The 22,476-nt window shown below is 40.2% G+C and overlaps 1 protein-coding gene and 1 non-coding gene across 2 annotated transcripts in view; one reads left to right on the top strand and one right to left on the bottom strand.

Annotated features, from left to right (window-relative positions):
• The window catches only part of hmcn1 (hemicentin 1), a 105,081-nt gene that overhangs the window by 31,319 nt on the left and 51,286 nt on the right, over window positions 1-22,476 (bottom strand). Inside the window, exons 16-44 of the mRNA XM_042514831.2 lie at window positions 21,096-21,287; window positions 20,913-21,008; window positions 19,010-19,137; window positions 18,766-18,910; window positions 17,315-17,427; window positions 15,700-15,859; window positions 14,491-14,656; window positions 13,775-13,902; window positions 13,039-13,290; window positions 12,672-12,767; window positions 12,235-12,429; window positions 11,943-12,073; window positions 10,902-11,049; window positions 9,622-9,748; window positions 9,356-9,510; window positions 8,978-9,256; window positions 8,178-8,459; window positions 6,677-6,785; window positions 6,422-6,591; window positions 6,013-6,167; window positions 5,262-5,385; window positions 5,020-5,121; window positions 3,876-4,052; window positions 3,364-3,515; window positions 2,973-3,096; window positions 1,229-1,404; window positions 915-1,011; window positions 389-511; window positions 89-244 (exon numbers count right to left, since the gene is read on the bottom strand). Of these exons, the coding sequence (XP_042370765.2) occupies window positions 89-244; window positions 389-511; window positions 915-1,011; window positions 1,229-1,404; window positions 2,973-3,096; window positions 3,364-3,515; window positions 3,876-4,052; window positions 5,020-5,121; window positions 5,262-5,385; window positions 6,013-6,167; window positions 6,422-6,591; window positions 6,677-6,785; window positions 8,178-8,459; window positions 8,978-9,256; window positions 9,356-9,510; window positions 9,622-9,748; window positions 10,902-11,049; window positions 11,943-12,073; window positions 12,235-12,429; window positions 12,672-12,767; window positions 13,039-13,290; window positions 13,775-13,902; window positions 14,491-14,656; window positions 15,700-15,859; window positions 17,315-17,427; window positions 18,766-18,910; window positions 19,010-19,137; window positions 20,913-21,008; window positions 21,096-21,287 (4,458 nt within the window). The remainder of the gene's footprint in view (window positions 1-88; window positions 245-388; window positions 512-914; window positions 1,012-1,228; window positions 1,405-2,972; window positions 3,097-3,363; window positions 3,516-3,875; window positions 4,053-5,019; window positions 5,122-5,261; window positions 5,386-6,012; window positions 6,168-6,421; window positions 6,592-6,676; window positions 6,786-8,177; window positions 8,460-8,977; window positions 9,257-9,355; window positions 9,511-9,621; window positions 9,749-10,901; window positions 11,050-11,942; window positions 12,074-12,234; window positions 12,430-12,671; window positions 12,768-13,038; window positions 13,291-13,774; window positions 13,903-14,490; window positions 14,657-15,699; window positions 15,860-17,314; window positions 17,428-18,765; window positions 18,911-19,009; window positions 19,138-20,912; window positions 21,009-21,095; window positions 21,288-22,476) is intronic.
• trnas-aga (transfer RNA serine (anticodon AGA)) lies at window positions 7,240-7,321 on the top strand. The gene has a single exon. It is a non-coding gene; the product is annotated as a tRNA-Ser (tRNA).

Below are 22,476 nucleotides of genomic sequence, written 5' to 3'. Positions count from 1 at the left end.
TTTTTGTTTCCTTTCTAACAAGAAAGGGCAAAAATAACAACAGAAATACTTTTATTTCTAGATGTAACATATCAGGTGGCACACGTACCATAAACCTGCAGGTTGTACTCCTTGGAAGCAGCGCCTGCTGCGCTAGAGGCTGTGCAGGTGTAGGAAGCTGTATCTGTCCTCTCAGCGCTGGAGATCTGCAGCTGCCGACCTCCTGACAAAACCCTCAGCCGTTGGTCCGTCTTGAGCTCAGAACCTAGGACACAAACAAGACATAGATTAGCCATGGTGTTCAAGCACATCACCCACACACTATTCTAAGCATCATACAATGTCCACATAGCCGATTTCATTTGCTCCTGTTGTCACTTTGTGTCTTCACAAACAAACACACACTTACCGTCCTTCCTCCAGGCAAGGCTGGGCGGGGGTATGCCACTGGACTCACACACTAGAGTGATGAGACTTCCCTCAGTTACAGTCAGAGGAGACACCTCATCTGAGCCGCGGATACTGGGAGAAACTGTAACAACAACAAGACACCAAAGGGGGGCGCTCACATCTCATTCAAAAACACTGTTGTGACGTCTGCCCATAAATGTGAGCAGAAAATAAAATCTAAACAGATCAATGCTGCCATCATTAAACACTGGCTTCAGTTTTAACACAGGTAACTTTGGAACCAGGCCCATGCAGCGAGAGGGTTCAGCTCCGTCTGCATACAGCTAAATAAACCACTGAAACCTGAGCAAATGAGCCTGATTTCTTAAAAAACATAGGTGGGAAGCCATGAGTAACTTGACAAGAAAAAAGGAAGTAAAAAGGTACAAGAAAATAACCTGAAAATGAATAAACTTGTTTAACTTTTGTTGAAAGCAACTTTAGAATCAGCTTCTTATTAATAAACACAAAAGATGAAGACTTACCCCAGACATTGAGGTTATAGTTCTTCTCTGTTTTGCCAGCAACATTGGTGGCTTCACAGGAATACCTGCCTGAATCCTGCACCTGGGCACTATCGACCTAACAATGAAATTTGTAGACAAATCATGAGATATGGTAGCATTACACTAAACAAAGCTGGTACACAGGGGCTGAATAGTTAACACACACAGGTTTTGATACGTACAAACCACATTAAAGGTATAACACCTGCACCAAAGCGAGGACTAAAAATTTTTATTAAAAGCTCTTACAAAGATTAAGAAAAATGTTAAATAATCTCTAAGTCTGGCTGCACCTTGAGTACACTCCCATCTGCTGAGACGGTCAGACCGGGCTTTCTGAAGAGCGGGCGTCCATCTTTGCGCCAGGAGAGGGTCGGCGGAGGGACTGCATCACTCTGGCAATGCAGCTCCACTGGACGACCGAGCATCACCGTGGCATTCACCTCCTCGCCCTTGATGTTAGGTGGCACTGTGGCAGACATGACGACGTTACATTAACTGACCTTGAAGGTTAGCCTGCTAAGCCATTCCAAATGCTGTGAACTTTTCATATTACCTCACAAGCAAACAGAATAATTGCTTCCTGAGATGCACAGGCTCTGTTAAGTTTGGCATCTGGTGCTCTTTAAGCACTAATTCTATCTTGGGCTATGACAGCATCAATAAACCAGTTCAGCATTTGTTTGTGGTATTAACAATCAGTGAAGCTTCATTTCCAAGAAGTTTAAGAAACCTCATCTGAATGGAAATTGCTAACATGCACTGAGATGTATAATGACTCAGGAGCAAGAAATTCCCTCAGTAATGTTTTTGTTCTCTTGTGACTATTTAAGTATCACCGCAACCAATGACGGTATTGTTGAGATCGGTTAATTTAATTTCCTACATTCATATCGTTTGCCTCTCTGTGGTAAACAGTGGGAAAAAGTGAACAGATAATTTTGTGCAACAGCTCAGAAACTGTCTGGAGGTCTCCATGTCATGTATGACTATCACTCTATTCTCATAGCCGACTGGACTTCTTGTGTGTAAATTATACTTTGTTAATCAAAGTGTGTGTTTATCAGTTTTTTATCACCCCTTTTTTGGTGACTCTAGCGTGGTCTAGAAAATGACTGCTGACTGCTTTCCTCTGTATTACGGTCACTGGGGTACAGACAGAAACAGGCCCTCAGCTCAGCATTTGGCCAGACACAGGAAACTGCAGGAGAATGGTAGCAATTACCACAACAAATCTGCCTTTATTTCTCCAGACATGCTCTTTTTGATCTTTCTGAGGGGAATGCACATCATGTGGATGTTTGTATTCTGCATACATATGTTCAAACAGACATACAGGGACAGACACACACAAACACAAACACAAAGACAGACTTTACAAATCCCCAAATGTAAACTGCTTGTCTCCTATTACCTCAGTGTCACTTGCTTTGATCAGTCTTGTATAACAACTGATCCGCCGTCAAGCTTGGCTCTGTGCAGGAAACTGACAAGGTTTATTGAACTGCTAAACTTAGTCAAGTCTTACTTCCTCTGCACGCACATGTTTTGCTTGAGGCCTTTTTCAAATATTGTTTCAGTATTTTAATTCAGGTTTCGTGCTGGATCTGGGGCTGTTGAAAGACAAACTACAGCTGGCCATAACCATTACTCAAGAAAGGAAACAAGGAAAATACATTTAAGTTATGAACAGGGAGACGGTGTCCTGGGGAGAAGAAATGAACATTAGTACTTTTCTTTCAACAGCGCCTGCCAACAACCTGCCGAATGAGGCTAATGTTTCACAACTATCTTAATGCTAAAATCTGTGATGATTTCAAAGCATTCCAATATTGAAAAAAAAAACACAAAACAAAACACCTTCTCATCTCATTCTCATATTTCTAGAACAAAATACTGATGATTGTGTCTTTGTTGCGGTATTGCTTCCTAAAAGTCAAATATGTAGCTGTATGCATATGTTATATACGTATGTACAGAATCGTTGCATGTCCATTCATAAAACATGTATGTAATAAATACTGCTGATCTACTCACCATAAACTCTCAGGTCGTACTCACGATGCTGTTCTCCTCCGGCATTGACAGCCACACAGGTGTACCTGCCTGCATCACTAACCAGTGCACTGTTCAGAGAGAGCACTCTGCCACCTGACAACACCTGAGAGGGAGACAGGAACAACTCAAAGACCTGATCATGGTGCATAGCACAACCAAATACTCACAAAAAAAACCTACAGAAATATACCATGACTCCCTGATATGTTTCATAAAAAAAGACAAATAATCTATATGTATAATTTCACTTCTTGTTATATATTGTAACCATTCCACATTTGCCTCTCAACAAACCTATATAATGATAGTGATAAAATTGCACGGTACAAAAATATGAATTGATTGATTATTTCAACTGATTTATAAGCACCTGTATGCCATGTGAAACACTTGCCACAGGGCTGCCATCTTTGAGCCATGTGAGGCTGGGCAGAGGAACACCGCTGGCCTCACACTCCAGTCTGACAGCTTCATTCACCACAACCGTTACTGTGCCGCCTCGGCTGGAGATGACCGGAGGCACTGAAACAAAAGAAAGGAAAACAGCTGCATAAATGCATGCCGTGAAGTCAGATACAGAAAAATCCTACAATGTTGCTGGAGTTTGGATATGGAGGATAACTGAAGTACAGGCCTATCTTATCCCTGTGTCATTTAGTCATCTCCTTATTATAGAGAAACAATGTTATAATGTCTACTTCACTGATTTCCTTTAGGATTTGTTTTATTTTAATTTTTAAAAAATGTAATCTTTATTTAATCGGGCAATCTCACCCAGATTAAGATCTCTCAAGAGACGTCAGAACAAGAAACTTTCAAAATAACACAATCAACCATCCGGCAAATCTGTGTGTAGTGTATAACGTATAAAAAGTCACTCACCGTACACCTGCAGGCTGTGTGTTATCTCAGCAACTCCAGCCAGGTTGACCGCAACACATCTGTATATCCCAGCATCAGACAGCTGAGCCCGTTCAATCTCCAGCACCTGGCCACGCTTCAACATAGTGACCCCAGCTGCACTTGTCAGCGGTCGTCCATCTTTGTACCATGTGATAGCTGAAGCAGAATTCAAGGTAATTCAAGGTACTTTACATAAAGCAGAAAACGCACAAAAAATTACATTTAAAAGACATCAGAAAAATAAAAATAAATCAAAATTGAACATAATGATATAATAAAATAAAGATAAGAATAAATACAAAGGAATAAGGACTGGGGTAAAGTTACATTACAGAAATGACACGAAATTTTATGAAAAGCATGTATGTGTATGTAATGTATGTGGCCTTGATTAGCTTTGAGTTTAGAGATGGATCAGATCTCTGATCTTGTGTACATTTGTTCCAGATATGTTCCAGTGTCTTGTTTTTCACCTTATAAAAGTAAGCAAACTATTTCCAGGTGACCTTAAAGGTCTGGACATTATAACACAGAAACAGATTTCGACCTCTTTTAACATTTAGTGCTTCGTGAAGAAGTAACAGAACTTGCTATTTTATAGTATGTACTTGTAAAATTTCTGGGTACACAATAATGGCATAAAGACATTGCAAAATAATCTTTTTTTCCCCACTATTTTTGTTTTAATTGTTGAATTATGTAAAAACAGACAAAGCTAAGTAGCTGGCCAACAAGATCTCTATGTTTTTTGCTTTGGATAGTGAAGCTTAAAATCTAATAAGCATTTTCACACGCAACATTGTTTCACAGATATCAGATCATTACTGGAATGAAACACCTGCTGTAAAATACAGAAACATAGCAAGAAAAGAGTGTTCAATTACACTGGAATGTGACTGCTTATCTGTACTGAACTTGGACACTGGAGAGAAATGCAGTGAGAAAAGAGTAAAGCAGCCTGTAGGGAGTCATCTGAGATCAATTTTCCGCTCTTCCCTTAATGGTTAAAGATAAGGAAAGCAGCGGTTCAGCCAATTCCAGCTCAGCAGTCAGAGGAAACTACGCCCTGGAGCCTGTGAGTGAGCACAGCAGGACGGAGGAGGAAGTTTGTGAGGCGTCTTACCAGGTAATGGGCTGCCTGTGGCCTTGCACTCAAGCTCAGTAGGAAAGCCTGACAGGATGGTCTGGTTCATGATCTCTCCAGAGTCAGGGATACTGGGAGGCTCTGAGGGACACACGAGCATTAAACACAAGAGGTATAATTTATCAGATGACACTCTCCTGTCTCCACCTCGTCCCTTGACAGGAGAAGAGTGAGAGGTACAGAAACACGCAGAGATAAGGCTGTGTGTATATTTAAGTTACCATGGACACTGAGCCGTATGTGCTGTTGGGCTTCACCAGCTGCATTTGTGGCCAGGCAGGTGTATCTCCCAGAGTCCTCTAGTCTTGCCTCTGTGACCTTCAGCATTCTGCCTGCAGACTCCAGCTGTGAGAGATACAAGCACACAGAGGACATAAGGAATTTTGACACATAAATACTTTTCATGTTAAAATGTGAGCCTCAAAAAATCTCCAATAATATTCTACTTAGTTTCTGTTCATAAAGATACACTCAGGATCATTGGTTACTGTACACACGCTTACCAGTGAGAACGAAAGTGAAAAGCCAACCCCAGATTCACTCTCCTTGGTTGTTTCGCCTCACTTGATTTGCCTGATCCTGCATAGTATATCTTTAAGCATAACCCTAAAAACCGACTAAGTCCAAGTGTCAACTGTAGTCAACTCCCATTTAAAATAAAATAACATCTTTGGCATAAAACTTTGTCTAGTAATTTTTAGTGTGATTTATGTCAATGTTGCTGAAAAAGCGAAAAGTGCTTTATTTTTTTCTTTTGTGTTGCATCACAGCAATTTCATTTACCATCCTGAAACAAAACAGTGTGTATATTTTTTTAAATACATGTAAAATTCAACAACAATTTTAACAATTTTGAACAGCTAATGGTGTTCATCTTAACAGCTTGAGTCTGCATGTTTCCTTTAAGATGTGACTAGTCAAGTGGTATTTCATATTAAAATTAATTAATACTCAGTCAATCAGGGGACCAACCTTAAGGTTCCCTTGTGTTGTGTCGACAGGTCGGCCATCTTTAAGCCAGGTTATACTGGGAGGAGGAATGCCGCTGGAGATGCACTCCAGCGTGATGGGCTTGTGAAGAACCACTGAACGTTCAGCAGGCCCTGTGGTACGGATGGATGGAGGAACTGGGGAGATGAAGTGGATACAATTATTCTCTTAAAAACACTTGACAGCACATTGTGACAAAAAGGAAACTACAAAAAAACCATAAAGTAGTATTTACCCAAAGTGGGAGCGTTCCTGTAGCTTGCATTTAAAGCACAAATTACATTTATTACAATTATAGTGCATGCAAAACTATTAACTACAACTATCAATTTGTTGTCACAAAACAATTAATTTTCATGCTAATTATACAACAAAGCATTTCAATATTTACCATGGACAACCACATTGAAGTCCCTCTCATGATCTCCTGCTTCATTAGTGGCCACACACTGAAAATGAGCCGTGTCAGAGACCTGAGCACGGGAAACGACCAGCCGCCGACCGCTCGCTGCCACCCGCAACCCCTCACCCTGTCTGACTGGTTTTCCATCTTTATACCATCTGCAAGAGAAAAGACATTTTTTAGAGTGAATATGTGTATGTGCATGTATGTGTTTTTAAGTCTGTTTGCATGAGAAGGCCTTACGTGATGACAGGTGCAGGTGTTCCAGTGGCGTGACAGTCCAGCTCTAAAGGGCTGTTGATTATCACCGTGCTGTCTGTCACGTCATCAGCTCCATCAATGAAAGGAGGAACTAGGATAAATAAAAAATAAATATCTTTGAAAGAATAATTTCAAAATATGCATCTCTGGAAAACCACAATAAATGGATTAATAATTGTTTTTATATTTAAGACTGGAAAAACCACATCATAATGAATTAAAGGCAGGTTTCAAATGTTTTGATTCATTTCAATATCACAACTCTGAAACAGTTATTCCATTACTTTTTTATACATATTCTTCCTCTGATTCTGTTGCTAATGGTAACAGCATCAACAAATGGTATGAGGAATATAAAGATAAAATCTTCTGCCTTTGGGTCTCTTGCTCTGAAACAGAATTTTCTGGTTTCTTGGGGTCTATCAGTCAGACGTGCAGAGCCACAGAAAAATGGCAGGTGTCTGTTTCCCATGTGGAATGCACACATGGTACAGATAGCAACAGCCTAAGCATGAGTCAGCAGCGTCAGCTCTAGTTTCACATGAGTTGTCGTGGCCGAGTGGTTAAGGCGATGGACTAGAAATCCATTGGGGTCTCCCCGCGCAGGTTCGAATCCTGCCGACAACGGCACAACGTTTTCCAGCTGGTGTGTCAATAAATAAAACATGACAGGCTGCAGTTGTTGGAGTGATTAAGCTCAGTGAGATTAAAATACCAGAGAGGGTGCTTTGTATTTACAATGTGGTTGCAAAAGTGCTGTGCCATTAAAGGCAGAATTAGACAAGTATTTCATACCCAGTAGAAAGCCTTTCCCTCTGGCATTCATTGACAAGCATTGTCAAAGAGATAGCGGTAGAAATACATGAAATAACGAAAGCATTTACTAACATAATTCCTCTCAAATCCCACATGGAGTCATACTAAGAAGACAGGTTAGTTTCTGATAAATGATGACAGTTTAAGCACCATGGCTCTACACGTTACAGTATAGTTTAGGTAACCTGGACTAAGATAAGTCCTCAACAAATGTCCTGGCTCCTGGCAGCTATAAAACACTTCTCCCATGGGGCTGAATTCTCTCTGATGTTTTTAAATCTGGCATGAATCAAATGTCTGGCTTCTACATCTTTTTAACTTGTCTTTGTGAGCAGTGCACTAAATGCCCAACTGCTATGCAGAGAGACAATTCATTTGTTGCTTGTATTAATAATTCAGGTGTAAAACAAAGTAGAATTAAGGTCCAACAAAGAAATCAATAATAAGGTCAGGCCAAGGCTTTAGAATGATTACAAGGCCATAACATGTATGCACAAAACCAAGCCAACATCCTGGAAAAGTTATCCTTTACAAGATTTAAGTTTTGACGGTGACAGTGTAATATTAAAAACAATGAGGCATGAGTGTGTATGCAGCCACTCTGCTTGGTCATGTCAGTATAGAATAAAATAGAATAGAATATAGTTATTACTGTGTGTTTCTATACCTAAAACTTTGACGTCATATTTGACCTCCTTCTCTCCAGCGATGCTCGTAGCCACGCAGACGTAACGTCCCGAGTCTGACACAGTGGCTGAGAAAATTTCTATTTTACTCCCCCGCTCAAGAAGACGGACACTTTCACCATCACGCACAGGGACTCCATCCTTCAGCCAGGTGAGGGAGGGGGGAGGGTGTCCCCCAGCCTCACACTCCAGGATCAGAGGCTTACTGAGGACCACTTTCCTCTCAGTTGGCCCGTCATCACCCCCTGCAATGGTAGGAGGCACTGGGGGGGACATGCATAAAAAAGGAACAAAACAAAAGATGCTTTAAAGCTTTGAGGACTTTTCTGCTTGACTGGTATCCTATTTACATCTCACACCCCAGGCTTTCATCGGCCAACAACGTGTAAAATTGCATTACGCTCCAAGTCCTCTGCTCTGTTTCCGTTTTAGTGCTCTTCAAGGATCAAGAAATTTATTTTGTACATTAAAATGTTTGCCAACTATCCACAGCTGTTTGAAATGATTCTTGACTGCTGCAAATTTCTTTATGCTTTGTGAGTGAAACCAAATGCCTTAAAGCTTCGATTAATACAATAATAAGCTTCAGAGCTCAGAACAGATGAGAGGGATTATAAATGCAGACAATGGGAACTTATGTTCAGAGTTCCTTTGTTTAAAAACCTGATATAGTGTGTTCTAGATTTCCTAAATCATTTTGTGATGACCCTAACCCTAACCCTGACATATGGCAGAAAGAAAACCACAAGTGCATAGATTATTAAGTGCCACATGTTCTTACAGTAGACGTCCAGGTCATAGCTCTTCTCAGCGCTCCCGGCCACACTGGTCACCTTGCAGGTGTACTGGCCAGCATCTGATGCCTGCGCACGAGGGATCTTCAAGTAGTGGCCTCGCTCGACATACTGGACTTGTCTGTTGGATAGGATGGCCTCTCCATTTCGGTACCAGGTGATAGAAGGAAGAGGGACCCCACGCGCCTCACACTCCAGTGTTACCACCGTGTCCAGCAAGGCTGTGACCTCTGTGGTTATGTTACCACCTTTGATGGAGGGCGGCACTGGAACAATGGCACGAACATTACAAAATCTTACTGTATAAAGAGCAGGCTTTGCACATAGTGACTGACTGGGTAAGATCTGTTAAAATCCACACTCACCATTGACATTGAGGTTGAAGTCTTTGGTTTGTTTGCCAGCTGTATTCACGACACTACACTGGTAACGGGCCTTATCTCCAAGACGGGCACTTTTTATCCTCAAAATCTGACCTCTATCAGTGATCTCAAGGTTGGGATCACCAAGAAACACCAGCCTGGAAACAAAAGTTTAACCTACTTTATTCAGTTTTTTAAAATATAATTTTTACCACAATACGAATAGAGTAAATATTCTGATAAATACTCTGAAAATAGCAGGCACTTACTTCCTGTCCTTGTACCACTGAATTGTGGGAAAGGGCACACCTTGCACTTTGCACTCGAGAACGATCTCCTGCTTGACAATGGTCGAAACATCTTGAGGAGAGTCTGATCCTTCTATGGTCGGTGGGACTGGGGAACAGAGTGAGTGAATAATTGTATACTAGCTGACTTATCAATAAGCTAATCGAAGAAATACTTCACCCCTAAAATGAACATTTGTAGATCAGTGGTTCACCCTGTTATGATGCATTTGAGGACAAAAATGTGTTTTTCTAGCATCCCTCCACAGTGAACAAAAAAATCAAAACTAGAAAAAAATTCTTGATGAATTGGAATGAATGGGGGCTGCACCTAACAACAGCAAAATTGTTCCACTTAATCTGATTACAAACTGTCATCAAATGTATGCAGTATAATCTAAGTCTCACTCTCATCCACTTGTATGCTTCACTAACACATGCATTTTCACTAAAACCTTACTGTTTAAAACACTTCCTTACTCAATGACAAGCATGAGCACATTTCAAACAAGTGCTTGTCCAAGCCACTCGTATGTAGCTCAGAAGTGTTTCAATTAGTAGGGTTTTAGTGAAAATGCATCTGTTTAGGAAGTGCTGAGCATACTACTAAATAAATGAGACGTGCACAGGTAGTGTGAGAGTTTGTAAATGAAGGTTTTGATATATTTCTTCTGTTGTTAAATCCGACCAACAATGGGGAAATTTGCATTGTTACAGCAGCAAAGGGATATCAGAGCAGATGTGTACAAGATAAATAAAGCAAAAGAACAATATGAATAGTATAAAAAAGACACAAAACTCAACAGTTAAAAAACGTATTTACATGGATTTACACCAACTGCACACAGAAATAATAATCAAATTGCACAGTTTTAAGTCCACTTTGGTGTGTGTGTGTTCTACTGGGAGCAGTGCTGGTTGTACAGTCTGACATCAGCAGGAAAGAAGCATCTATGGAATCGCTCCTTCACACACTTTACTCAAATTCATCAAGAATTTTTTCACTGTGGAGACGTGGAAAAAAAGAAAGTTTTTTCACAGACTCAATATAACACGTTGTAGGTAAAAGTATTCCTTTAAAAGCAAAAGCTCCAGAAGTCAATAGTCCGATATACGTGGCTGCTTTTCTGTATTAAAAGGGTTTAAATGGTTTCCATTAATGTGGAATTAATTTCTACTCTGCATGTCCACACAACTGCATACAACTCCTTTCCAGCAATTCTTGGAGTTTCCATAGACAACTGCTCACTGCCCTTACTCACCCAGTACATCAAGAAAGAAGTCCTTTTCTGTGCTGCCAGCGATGTTGATGGCTTTACAACTGTAGCTGCCTGCGTCTGCTGTGGCTGCCTTCAGTAGTCTCAGGGTTTTTCCCATGTCAAGAATCTGAATGCTGTTGCTAGCAACTACCTATCAATTGATAAATAAATAAATTAAATCAACCCCAAGAGCAGAAACAACAGCATGAGTTACAGTTTAGGAAATACTGTCTGACAGTTATTATGGGACTAATTGTAAGACATCATGATAAAAGGATCTAAACTAAAAAAAAACAAGCGGAAAAAAAGCTGCAACTGCTGTCTGAGAGCCAAAGATCTGTTCAGATGAAAATGCATTAAGTAAAATTAAACTGATTGTATGAGCCAAAACATTCAGAAAACAGAATATCCTTTGTTAGATTGCTCTCATAATTAACAGATTGAACAGATTAAGTGATTTCCCCTTCTGTGCCTTGCAGGAATAATTAGCTAGGCAGCAAAAGAAACAAAATACAGCCAGTTTACTGGGATGTTACAGAAAAGGTTGTGCTAACTCTCTGTTCTCGCATCAATTTATCATAATTATTCTGTCATTACAGCTTTGACCATGCTGCCACCATGGCTGGCCTGTCTGGTCGTTGTTACACACACACACATGCATACACACAGGATGCACAGTGGTTTAAGGTCTGTTCTCTTGGACAGTCTACCCTGTGATCAGACCTCATTCAGGCTTTATGAGCACTTTCATTGGTAACTGAAAGGAAAGGTCATTACAATTCCCAATTACTTTTATGCATAAAGAGTTTTGTGATCCAGCCCTTGTAAAGGACAAACCAGATCACAGTTCAAGTATAGGTTATGAAAATCATAACACAGCATGTTAGTTAATCTCTCAGACTGCGTCTTTGATGTGTGTATTTACCTTTAAAAGAACATTTTTACAAAAACTGGTTCTCCTTAGAGTTGAAAACATGAATGACAATTGACAACATTTTTGTATAGAATAGATGATAACAGCTTATTTGATGGGATTTCACTTACAGGAGTCCCATCCTTGTACCAGGTGATGACAGGGGTTGGGCTTCCTATGACATCACACAACAAGCTGGTGGACTGGCTCAGGACCAATGACACATTCCCGGGCGTGTCCCTGTCACGGAAAACTGGGGGCACTGTAGAGGTTTCACAGGTGATTACCAACTCTCAGAATTAGTTTTCATGGAAACACATGTATGTATAATATAAGATTGAAGGTCATATTTTATTAAATGACTTTAAGATGGTAAAACTATTCCAAGTCACAGGTCAGAGCCATAGAGAGCAGGTCAATCACCATTAACTTTGAGCTGGTACTTCCTCTCAGTGGATCCAGCGTCATTAACGGCAGCACACACATACTCTCCGTTGTCCAGCGGTGACACAGAGGCCAGAATCAGCAGCGTACCATCTTCCAGGATGGACACACCGGGCTCATTACCCGTCAGTTCCTGGCCGTTACGCAACCACCGAATTACTGGCTTAGGAAGACCTGAAAGAGGAAAGGGAAAGAATAAAAATGAAAACCAAACCACTGACAAAAAGAAAATAATAATTTGCGCTTGATAAAGCGATCATTGTGAAAGCGCTTTTGTCAAGCAGAACTGACTTTGTCTCACTTAACGTCACTTTTTATAGCAGTGTGAGTACATTTTGTTATTATGTACAGGATAAGAAAATGATCAATATTTTTCTTCCTCATAACATCAGAGGCTGAGTGGAAATTTTTACTACCTTTTGCAGGGCAGGGGAATGCAATACGCTGGTTTGCAACTCTTTCTTGCAGGGGACTGTTGAAGGGGGGCTCCAATACCTCGACCACAGGGGGCACTGAAAACCCACAAACACATAATCAACGACAAACACAAGGAGCAAACTACACGTGTTCACATTATGAAGCATCTGCAACAGTTTTAGGGTGCATCTTTGAAAAATGAAACTGTATTGAATTAAAGAATTACAAACTGTACTGAACATATGGTACAGTATGTCTTACTTAAGCACATATAAAAACAGACATACAAACTGAAAAAAATCAACACACACATGTGTAATGAACACAGTGCAAGTCTGTGAGATAAAGACAGTAATTTACACCGACCTTGCACAAGAAGCTGAACTCGAGCCTCATCGCTGCCTGCAATGTTGGTGGCCGTGCAGGTGTAGGTTCCTTCATCAGACAGTCCCACATTGCTTAGTGCCAGGCTCCCATCAGGTGATACTGGGTACCTCCTACCTTCCTTTGTCCAGGTGAGAGTGGGCTCTGGGACCCCTCCTACCACACAGGGCAGCTCCACAGGGTGACCGACCTGTACTTTCATCACCCTGGGGCCCGCCTGTATGCTGGGAGGAACTGCAGGACAGATGATTTCATATGCTTAAGTGGCTTTTGTACAAGGTACAAGGAAGATTTATTTGTCATTTTTCTTAAAAGTGGTTTTAGAAGATATGCAATTAAAGCCTGCATGCTATTTGTCACACAGGTAAGTCGGCCTTGAAGTTTAGATTTGATAGTGTATGTGCTGCTGCCACAGTTGCAGTCTAGAAATGTTGCCACAAAATTTCAACATTTCTAGACTGCAACTGTATTGAATCTGATGTTTTCTCTGTCTAAATTTAAAATGCAGTTCAGTTATATTAGTTGGAATCAATTATATGACTACTATGGGATTAACATTTTAAATTTTTGAAAATTCAGTAAGCAACTTAGATCAAAATGACTGCATGATTTTTTGATTGAGTCTCAAAAATTATTTAGGCATGGAAGAGTTAAACAAACATTGCCCATGATAATATCATTATTAGATATCTGTTAGTGTTTGTGATCTTTAACTTACCTAAAACACTCAGTTCAATGGATTGCGTTAGGTTACCGGCAATATTTGAGGCAACACACACATAAAGTCCACTGTCTGACACTCTGGTCTCCAAGATCTTCATAGAGCCTGAGGGAAGCTGAGTGTGCCTAAGAGGAACGCATACACACACAAAAACAGCAATAAGTTATACTGTAAAGAAAAAGTCTGAATGAAAATCTGTCTCACAAAGCTTCCAATTACAAAACAAGCAAAAACACAGACTGATTTATTTTCTACTCAATGACTTATTCAGTCATCTCTGTAAACAGATACTCTCGTAATTCTTACTAATCCACCATCGACCACAATTGCAGTGGCTGTGGCAGGCGCACAGTAGGTGCAACAGATCACAGAGAAGAGTTTGATTACTCAGTCATCTTATAAAACCACAAACTATACCCTGGGGCCATGAACAGTTCAGAGATACAGCACAGCACTGTAGACAGCATGGAAGTTCTCTCGTCTTTTAGAGCTACAAATCTAACTCTCTGAGCTTACAGCCAAGATAATACGATTTAAACCAATGCTTATTCATATTTAACGGACAATATTATTCATGTAGTGTAAGTGAAAGCAGCAAAGTACACGTGTCTGAAAAAATAGTGGAAAGTAGCTTAAATGCTGAACCCCAGCAGGAGCTGTTGGATTACAGATGAACAACATCAGAGCTGTGTGTGGTTCTGTGTGTGTTTTACCTGGGAGAGAAGGGGGAGATGAGCTGCCTCTCCTTAGCCCAGCTTACGGTGGGAGGCGGGACACTGTGGACCTCACATGGCAAAATGACATCCTCACCTTCAGTCACTGACATTCTCATTGGCTCTGCTGAGCCTCCGCCGCTGCCGTCACTGGATCTAGGACGGACTGGACAAACACACACAGAAACAAGGGCTCAGTGTAAAGTTCTTAGACATAGATTCACAGTATATGAATATTTTAGACATTGTGGAAAGACAGTGCAAAGATACAAACAAAAAATTACTTTCAAAAGAGAAAAAGATAAGAGATTGTGATAAAATTGCCTCTTATTGCAATGGGTGTGTTGGCATAGTTCCTTACTCCAAAACAATATCTGCAAATGCTCACAATGGATTTATGTGCATACATATTGACAAAGAAAATATCACACAATGTGTTGTCAACGATTTCAGTGAAGCCATGTCTATATATTTTCCTGAAGTGGCTACCTTCAAAAGTGGTGATCACATTGAGAGAGTTAGTTATTATCAAGAAAAGGAAATTGAGGGTAAAACTGATCTAAGAATGGGCTACGGAAAATAAAATATTGCATTTATAAATGTCACTCCAGTTAATGCAATTTCTAATCTTGTACCTAAATCAAAAAAATGGAATGAAGGTTGGCAGATTTTTCTGAAAACCACAGTCACCTTCTCCATCACTGTGACAGTAGCACAAGTAAAACTTTGAAGAAAGTGGAGAAAAATTACTTCCCAGGCACTTGGATGTCTGTCCTTTTCATGCCTATGCACAATTGCAGAAAATAGGCATGACTGCGAGTGGCTGTGTATCGATGGTTTTAGAAACATTAAAGTTTAGACGTTCGGCCTTAAGATTGGCTTTAAGAATCACACACAGTCACTGAGAACACTGGATCTGCACATGGACAAGGTAAACTGCAAATAAGTTTACACCATTAAGCAAAATAGTGAATGTTAAATCCTGTTTTCTAGTGTTAAGCATCAATCTTTGTGCTGTGATGGTTTTTTCTTGCAAAAACCGACACTGACATAACATGCAATATAATTTGCCAACTGGTAAAGGATGCTAGACTTCTTGGAAATGATCATACTGATTATCTAAAATGTCTCAAAATCATTTCGTAACAATTTGTTGACATTAAATGCTAAATATAGCTTCTTTCTCTTTGTACACATGATGTGGTTTACCATAGACAGTGAGCTGGACCTTCCTTGAGGTGTAGCCGGCAGCATTGGTAGCTGTGCAGATGAATTCTCCTGTCTCATTTCCAGAGGGGGAGGTGATGAGGAGACTGCCGTCAGAATCCAGGGAAAAGGCTGGACCACCCAAGTTAAGAAGCTCCCCACCCTACAAAACAAATCATCAGGGAAAGGGCAGGGGCCAGCGTTTGCTTCATTCACTTTATAAACACTTGACATGGTTTACGGTTTGACCTTCTAAGAGCTCTTAAATTTCTCATTTGATTTTTTCCCCTACTGCTGAATAAAAAGGCTGAGAATAAAAACGTGATTGGCTATACAATCAAAGCATGAAGCAAATGTGATGTCAGCAATCAAGATGTGTCATCTCCATACTGTCCAGTTGGATCTAACACGATTAACTTGACTTGATTGATGTTATAGAGAACAGCAAAGAAATCAGAGGAAATCGCATCTTCACAGCTGGTGCAAAACTTAGCAGGGTCTAGTTTCATGTGTCCCCGCAGCCCTGTTCACTTTAACAGCATCACTTTTACAACTCCGAGAAACTAGCGTAAAAGATGGAAAAGAGAGGAACTGCACACATGCACAAACTGGCTTACAGGTCCATACTAACACACAAAAGCACACATGTGAAGACTGCGCACACTGAACAGACTAACGGACACGTACACACATGTGTACCTCACACAGACTCACAGGTGTTTTTCAGTATGTGCTATTCTCTAGCCAGAGCCCATCATTAGAAAGTATTGGACTAAAAACATACAGCAACCCCAACCTTTGACACAAAACAATACAAGGATCTGTCCCCTTGCAGCTGAAAACAGTGCATCCACATCTGGACTCTTTCAAGTCGTGCTTAATTCTGCCAAAAACTGCACAGCCACACTACATAAATACAAATAAAACACATTTCAAATACAAATGAGCTGCAAAACAGCATTCACTTAGTACTAAAAAGTCAACAAGTGTATCTGTGCAGGAAGTTTGTAAGTCAAGACATCATGAAAAGCCTCTTGGACATGAAAGCTGTCAGAAAAACATTATGATGATGGGATTGCGTGATATTGCTTACTTTGGCGATAGAGCTCTCTTAATGCAGCAAGTTGTGGAGTCTGGTGATATTTGGCCAAAATGTGATGCAACATGAGCAATCTTGGCTATATTTCATTTGACTCAAATTTTATTTTGTGAATCACCTGCATACTTTTTTCATGAGATTTCCCTCTGTCTCCTTTTTACTATTTTGCCATTTATGGAGAGAAAATCAAAGTCTTCAGGGGCAGGGGAAAAAAGCACATCACTGCCAGCAGAGTGTTGGCTCTTATTTTGGGTATCGTTTGTCTTGTGTGGGTTTTTTTTCTTTCCTATTTCCATTTTTCTTGTACAGCTTTATATTATTATGTTATTGTGCAGTGTCTTTGTTCTGACCTGCGGAGGGACTGCAGATGCAAATTAGCTCTAAGCTATAATCTGGTACGGTGCATCAAATGGTAACATTTATGTTTTAAACTGTACATGATCCCTTTTATATAAATTAATCAAAAAATAAATACATTTTGCTGTACTTTATATTTAGGGAGGTAATGACTTTACATACCTTGGTCCATGTAATGTCAGGGGTGGGTACTCCACTGGCACGGCAAGGCAGAGTGATTGGCGTGCCCTCAATTGTGCTGAACACCTGAGGGCCATGCTGAATGGTAGGAATCACTGGAAACAAGCAAAAATAAAACACAGTCAGTCTGATATGTTTTTTTTGTGCATACATACATCAAGCATTTGATGCAAAAAATCTATGTACAGTGTATATATTTTAGTTGTCTCTGTGTATGTGTCTCTTATTTTATTCCCTCCTTTCGTGTCTTTTCCCTCCCTCCTTCACTATCTGTCTTGTTTTTGTTCTTTGTTACAGCGCCGGGAATCTGCAAAAAACATCAGCCCTGGGAGGCTTGGAGCATCTTCTTGGAAATAAAAAATCTGATTTAACTAAACAACAAAATCACACACAGTGTATACAACACCAGTCTGCATTGCATGGTGGTCTTCTATGTGCACTCTTTCCGTGCACTTTGCATAGGTTTTATGGAAAGTATTTTTCATTGGTTATGGCAAATGTAACTATAAATTGACCTACATAGTGTAAATGTCCAGTGCTTTATGTATATACAGCTGAAAAGGACTGACCTCATTTCAAGAACTGAGGGAGCCAGTGTTTTTACGTACATGCTGGGGACAATTCCTATTGAAGTTGGTAGGATCTGGCAGTGACTGACTTTAGCGTAAATGGAGAACACATTTTCCCCTCTCACTGCGCTGCAAACTGTGCCATTACCCTCAGCTGCTCCTATTTTAATGCAACCTCAAAGATAATCCTATTCATGAGGTTAAGAGTCCTTTGCAGTATAAAGGAGACATCTCAGCAGGCAGTGAGAAATGTAGGAGGTCACTGAATAAAGGAAAAAGAAAAAAAAACATATGGGGCATTTTCATATCAAATAAAACATTTAAAAATGGCTCTTAATCACAGAAGATGTTTGCCTCCTCATGGCAGAAAAAATCACTGGTAATTTGTAACAATAACTATGGCTCAGTGGCACCAAATGTGCCAATATACACAAAACCAGGAACCTGGAGCTATAGCGTGTTATAAACCTTTCATTAAGTGTTTATATTATGCTTATAAATCCAAAATAGAAAGACATGAAGAAAAATGTTGCTGTTTCAATAAAAACATCCTCTGGATCTTCTGTTTCTCCTTTTTATGCGCATGGCTAGCTTTTTCAAAAAATAATGCCACCAAATTATTGGTATGTGAATTTAGCATCAACTACACATTTGCCCTGTACAGTCAGCAGATTTATCACATTTCCCCAATTCCTGTTGCACGTACGTTGTCTGCTTGATTGGACACACTCAGTATGGGTCCAGCTATACGCAAATTCCTCATGAGGCATCTTAAAGACTTAACTAGTGTAATTTTCCTCACATTTGTACATATGCATCTCTGTTTAAAATTGGTTTGTGTGTGAGTGTGTTTTTGTATATTACCATAGACGTTGACAGTGGTGGTATGGTTTGTGGCCCCGATAACATTTTCAGCCAAACAGGTGTAGTCACCCGCATCGTCCAGCCGCATTCTCTCTATATGCAGACTGCCGTCCCGCCTCACTGTCACATACTGATCTGAGGTCACCTGAAACATTTGTGGGTGAAACAGCTTCCAGTTGAATCATGGATATTTAACTTGGATGCAAATAAAGACATTAAAAACATGTAAAAAATGTGTCCTCACCAAGCCGTAGTTGTGCAGCCATTGCCTCTCAGGCAGTGGATTCCCAGCCAGGAGCACACAGGGCAAAGTCACCTGCTGGTCCTCTATCACACTGAGCACAGCTGGACTCATCGCGATGACAGGCGAGACTGCAGATACAGTGCAAACAATTATGGGGATTATGTAAAAAAAAAAAACATTAACAAGGCTTAGAGCTTGAAAGGAAAGTATTCAAGAAAATAATTCAGTAGTTTCATATTAGCAGGGAGCTTTAAAAATCCTGTGAGGCTATTTGATACTAGCAGCCTCTGCTATGCAGAGATTAGACACATACACATACAGGTCAAGTACCTTCTTAAAGTATATAACCAGAAGAACCCAACTAAATATTTCATTCCACCATATCTTTAAAATCAGTCTCTGTCTGTCTTTGTCCGTCTGTCTTTTAATTTTTGCAACAACCATTGATTCAATTGACTTCACACTTGTGAATGTATTTCCGAGGGCCTAAGAGAGTACAGGGTAAAGTGCAAGCGCTTAAGAGCTACAACACATATTAATTAGTAGTGCATTATGCACACACTGTATAGTGTATTGAGAGGGGGCCCCTTTGAATCATTACAACAAAAAACAGACAATTGTTGCTTGCTACAGTACATTCAACAATAGATGACAAAAGAGAGATTGTAGATTGTAGCAACCTAAACTGACATGTTTACTCTAGCACTGCTATGTCATAGTAGGTGTAGCTCAGGACCAGTGTGTGAATTTATTTGGATGAGCAGTTCTTCAGAAAGCTGCAAGTGATACGGTACGCCAAGTAATCAGCTCGTTCCCAAAGGACACACTTTGACCAGGCACTGGTCTAGTAAATCCAAAAGGATGGACAAAAAAGTGTGGTTATATTTATTTTCTACCATAAATAACACACTAATGGTCAAAGGTCTTTACCTCTGGCAAAACCCAAAGGAGCACATGTATAAGTGTTTGTGTTTGTACTGTATGATGAACAGGGAAAGCTTGGTTGCTATAAACACATTCACCATATAGAATATACAGTATACATTTTCCACAGCTGCTAAAAGTATCAACACTCCCCTTTATTCCCTCATATATGCAAATCTGTGGACCAAACATAAACACACAAACTCAATGATATCACTAACTAAATGCTGTGTTCATATGGACAATGCTGATGTCATCTGTTGGGGCTGAGACAGACAACAGGGTGTCGTTGAGGGGAATTTGATGACCGCCCTGACTGGCTTGGGAGCTTCACAAACACACTCACTCACACACATGAACACACAAATAAGCCATTTTTATTGCTATCCTCTTCCACCGCTGTCCCAAGAAGCTACTTCACACGTGCTTCTGCATTAGGTGTGTGTGTCTTGTGAGATAACATCGTCAGTGGGGAAATGGGGCAGTGGGGCAGTAATATATGTCATCTGGGTGGGTCTGTGGTTTCTAACCTTTGGCCCACATATAAGAGCTCAGTGTGTTTCCACTGTAAAGAAAACGGTGAAACAGAAACAGTGGTTAACAAGGCCCATGTGTTCAAACACACCCACTGAAATGTGCTAATGAACTCGCACTCATGTGTAAAGACTGAAACAGACACACACATCACGGACATACAGACAGACGTAGGTACTCAAAGGTACTGTATGTTGTTTTACAACTTTTAGAAATCTTTGATTTGACATACTCAGAAAAAAATGCATATTTAGCAAATAAAAAGTAAAGTTAAGCATGTGTGATTGTGCAGATGGATTTGCCACACAGCTTTGTCTTTGAAGTGCAGAAGACAGGCCTAGCCACTGAGCTATGAATACTTGCACTAATTTGCAGATGAAGAGACACTACTTTCTGATATTAAAGGACGAGACAGAAAGAAAGCGACATGACTTTTCAGACTCACCCAGTCCAGTCACAGTGACTCTGGCCTGGGCCTCGATCTTGCCAAAGTGGTTGAGAGCCTCACAGATATACACTGCCTCATCTTCCACCCACAGGTCTGACAGAAAAAGCAATGTTTATGTGGGTATAAATGTAAAGCATTTATATGTGTAATATGTATGCATATATCCCCCTAAACACTCACTGTTGATGTGAAGAGCTTCCCTGCTCTGTGTAACAGTGCCATGTGCACGGGGCCTGTTGAAAAGGGGAAGTCCATCCTCTCTTCTCCAGGTGACCTGTGGTTCAGGGTGACCCTGGACGAGGCACAGCAGGGTCACGTTGGAGCCGATGTCCAACGCTACATCTGATGGCTCTCGGGTGAACTTAGGTGCGGCTGGAACAATCAAGGTTGGAGATGGAAAAGATCAAGAAGTTCAGGAGATACCCATCCATCTGTTTCGCATTCCACAGACAATCAAGCTGTCAATCATGGAAGCTACAGATTTTAGGACCAGATGTACTGAAGTGTGTGGGTATGGAGCCCCAAAGTGTTTATTATTTTTTTAAAAATTATCAAATAAATAATCACATGACTAAATTAAATAGATAAATATCATATTCTTCATTATCATTTAGGAGTTCATTTTTATTTCATTACAGATCTTTTAAAAAAAACTTTTAAACCAATCACATGACATGAAATGTGTTATTTGGAAAAATCCATCCATCTATTTTCATCCCCTTATCCGGGGCCAGGCTGCAGGGGCAGCAGGCTGAGCAAAGAACCCCAGACATCTCTTTACCTAGCTTCTCCTTGGGGATCCCAAGGCATTCCCAGACCAGATAAGAAATATAATCCCTCTAGCATGTTCAGGGTTAACCCCGGGGTTTTCATAATTAAATAAAAACAGACTTCGTAAAAAGGTCATTCTTAAAAATGACTATAGCAAAACAAAAATGATATCCAACAAAATTAAGTTACTATGAAAACGAATGACAAAATAATATAATTTTAACAATGTCTTCAGTTATTTTGATTTATTCATTTTTTACCCAAATTTTTCATATGATTTTTATTTGATTTATATTTTTCATTTATTTAACATTTAACATTCTAGAGTTCCATATGTTGAATTTACAACAGCAGAAATATGCAAAAGCAGTATTCAGAACAGATTTACAGATGTCTGAGTATGCATTGTTGTGTGTAATACATGTCTGTTATATTTAATATTCTGTGCATGGGTAAAAGTCTAGATTGCCCAGATCTTGACACACCCCTGTGTAACCCTGTTTAGGTGTAAACCAGACACGTTCTGTCCTCGGCCAGGCAAAGGCATAGTTCCTGAAAAGCACCAAAGCAGCCTTTGTGTCATTACACACAGACATCACACACACAAGTGTATACTGTGAGCCATAACAGCCAATTCATTGACCATTTGGGTTTGATGCATGTATACCATGAAACAGCTACCTGTTGCAACCTTGCAACACAAAAAACAAGCAACAGTCTGCACATTCACAGCTCTGATAAGGCTACACAAGTAGTAATTTTCCTTTTTACTCTGTTCTTATTATGGGTT

The sequence above is a fragment of the Plectropomus leopardus genome, chromosome 5 (genome assembly GCF_026936395.1).
Source record: "Plectropomus leopardus strain MGB_pleo_1.0 chromosome 5, ASM2693639v1, whole genome shotgun sequence".
In the NCBI taxonomy this organism is placed as follows: Eukaryota; Metazoa; Chordata; class Actinopteri; order Perciformes; family Serranidae; genus Plectropomus; species Plectropomus leopardus.
This window is presented reverse-complemented; position numbering and strand designations above follow the sequence as displayed.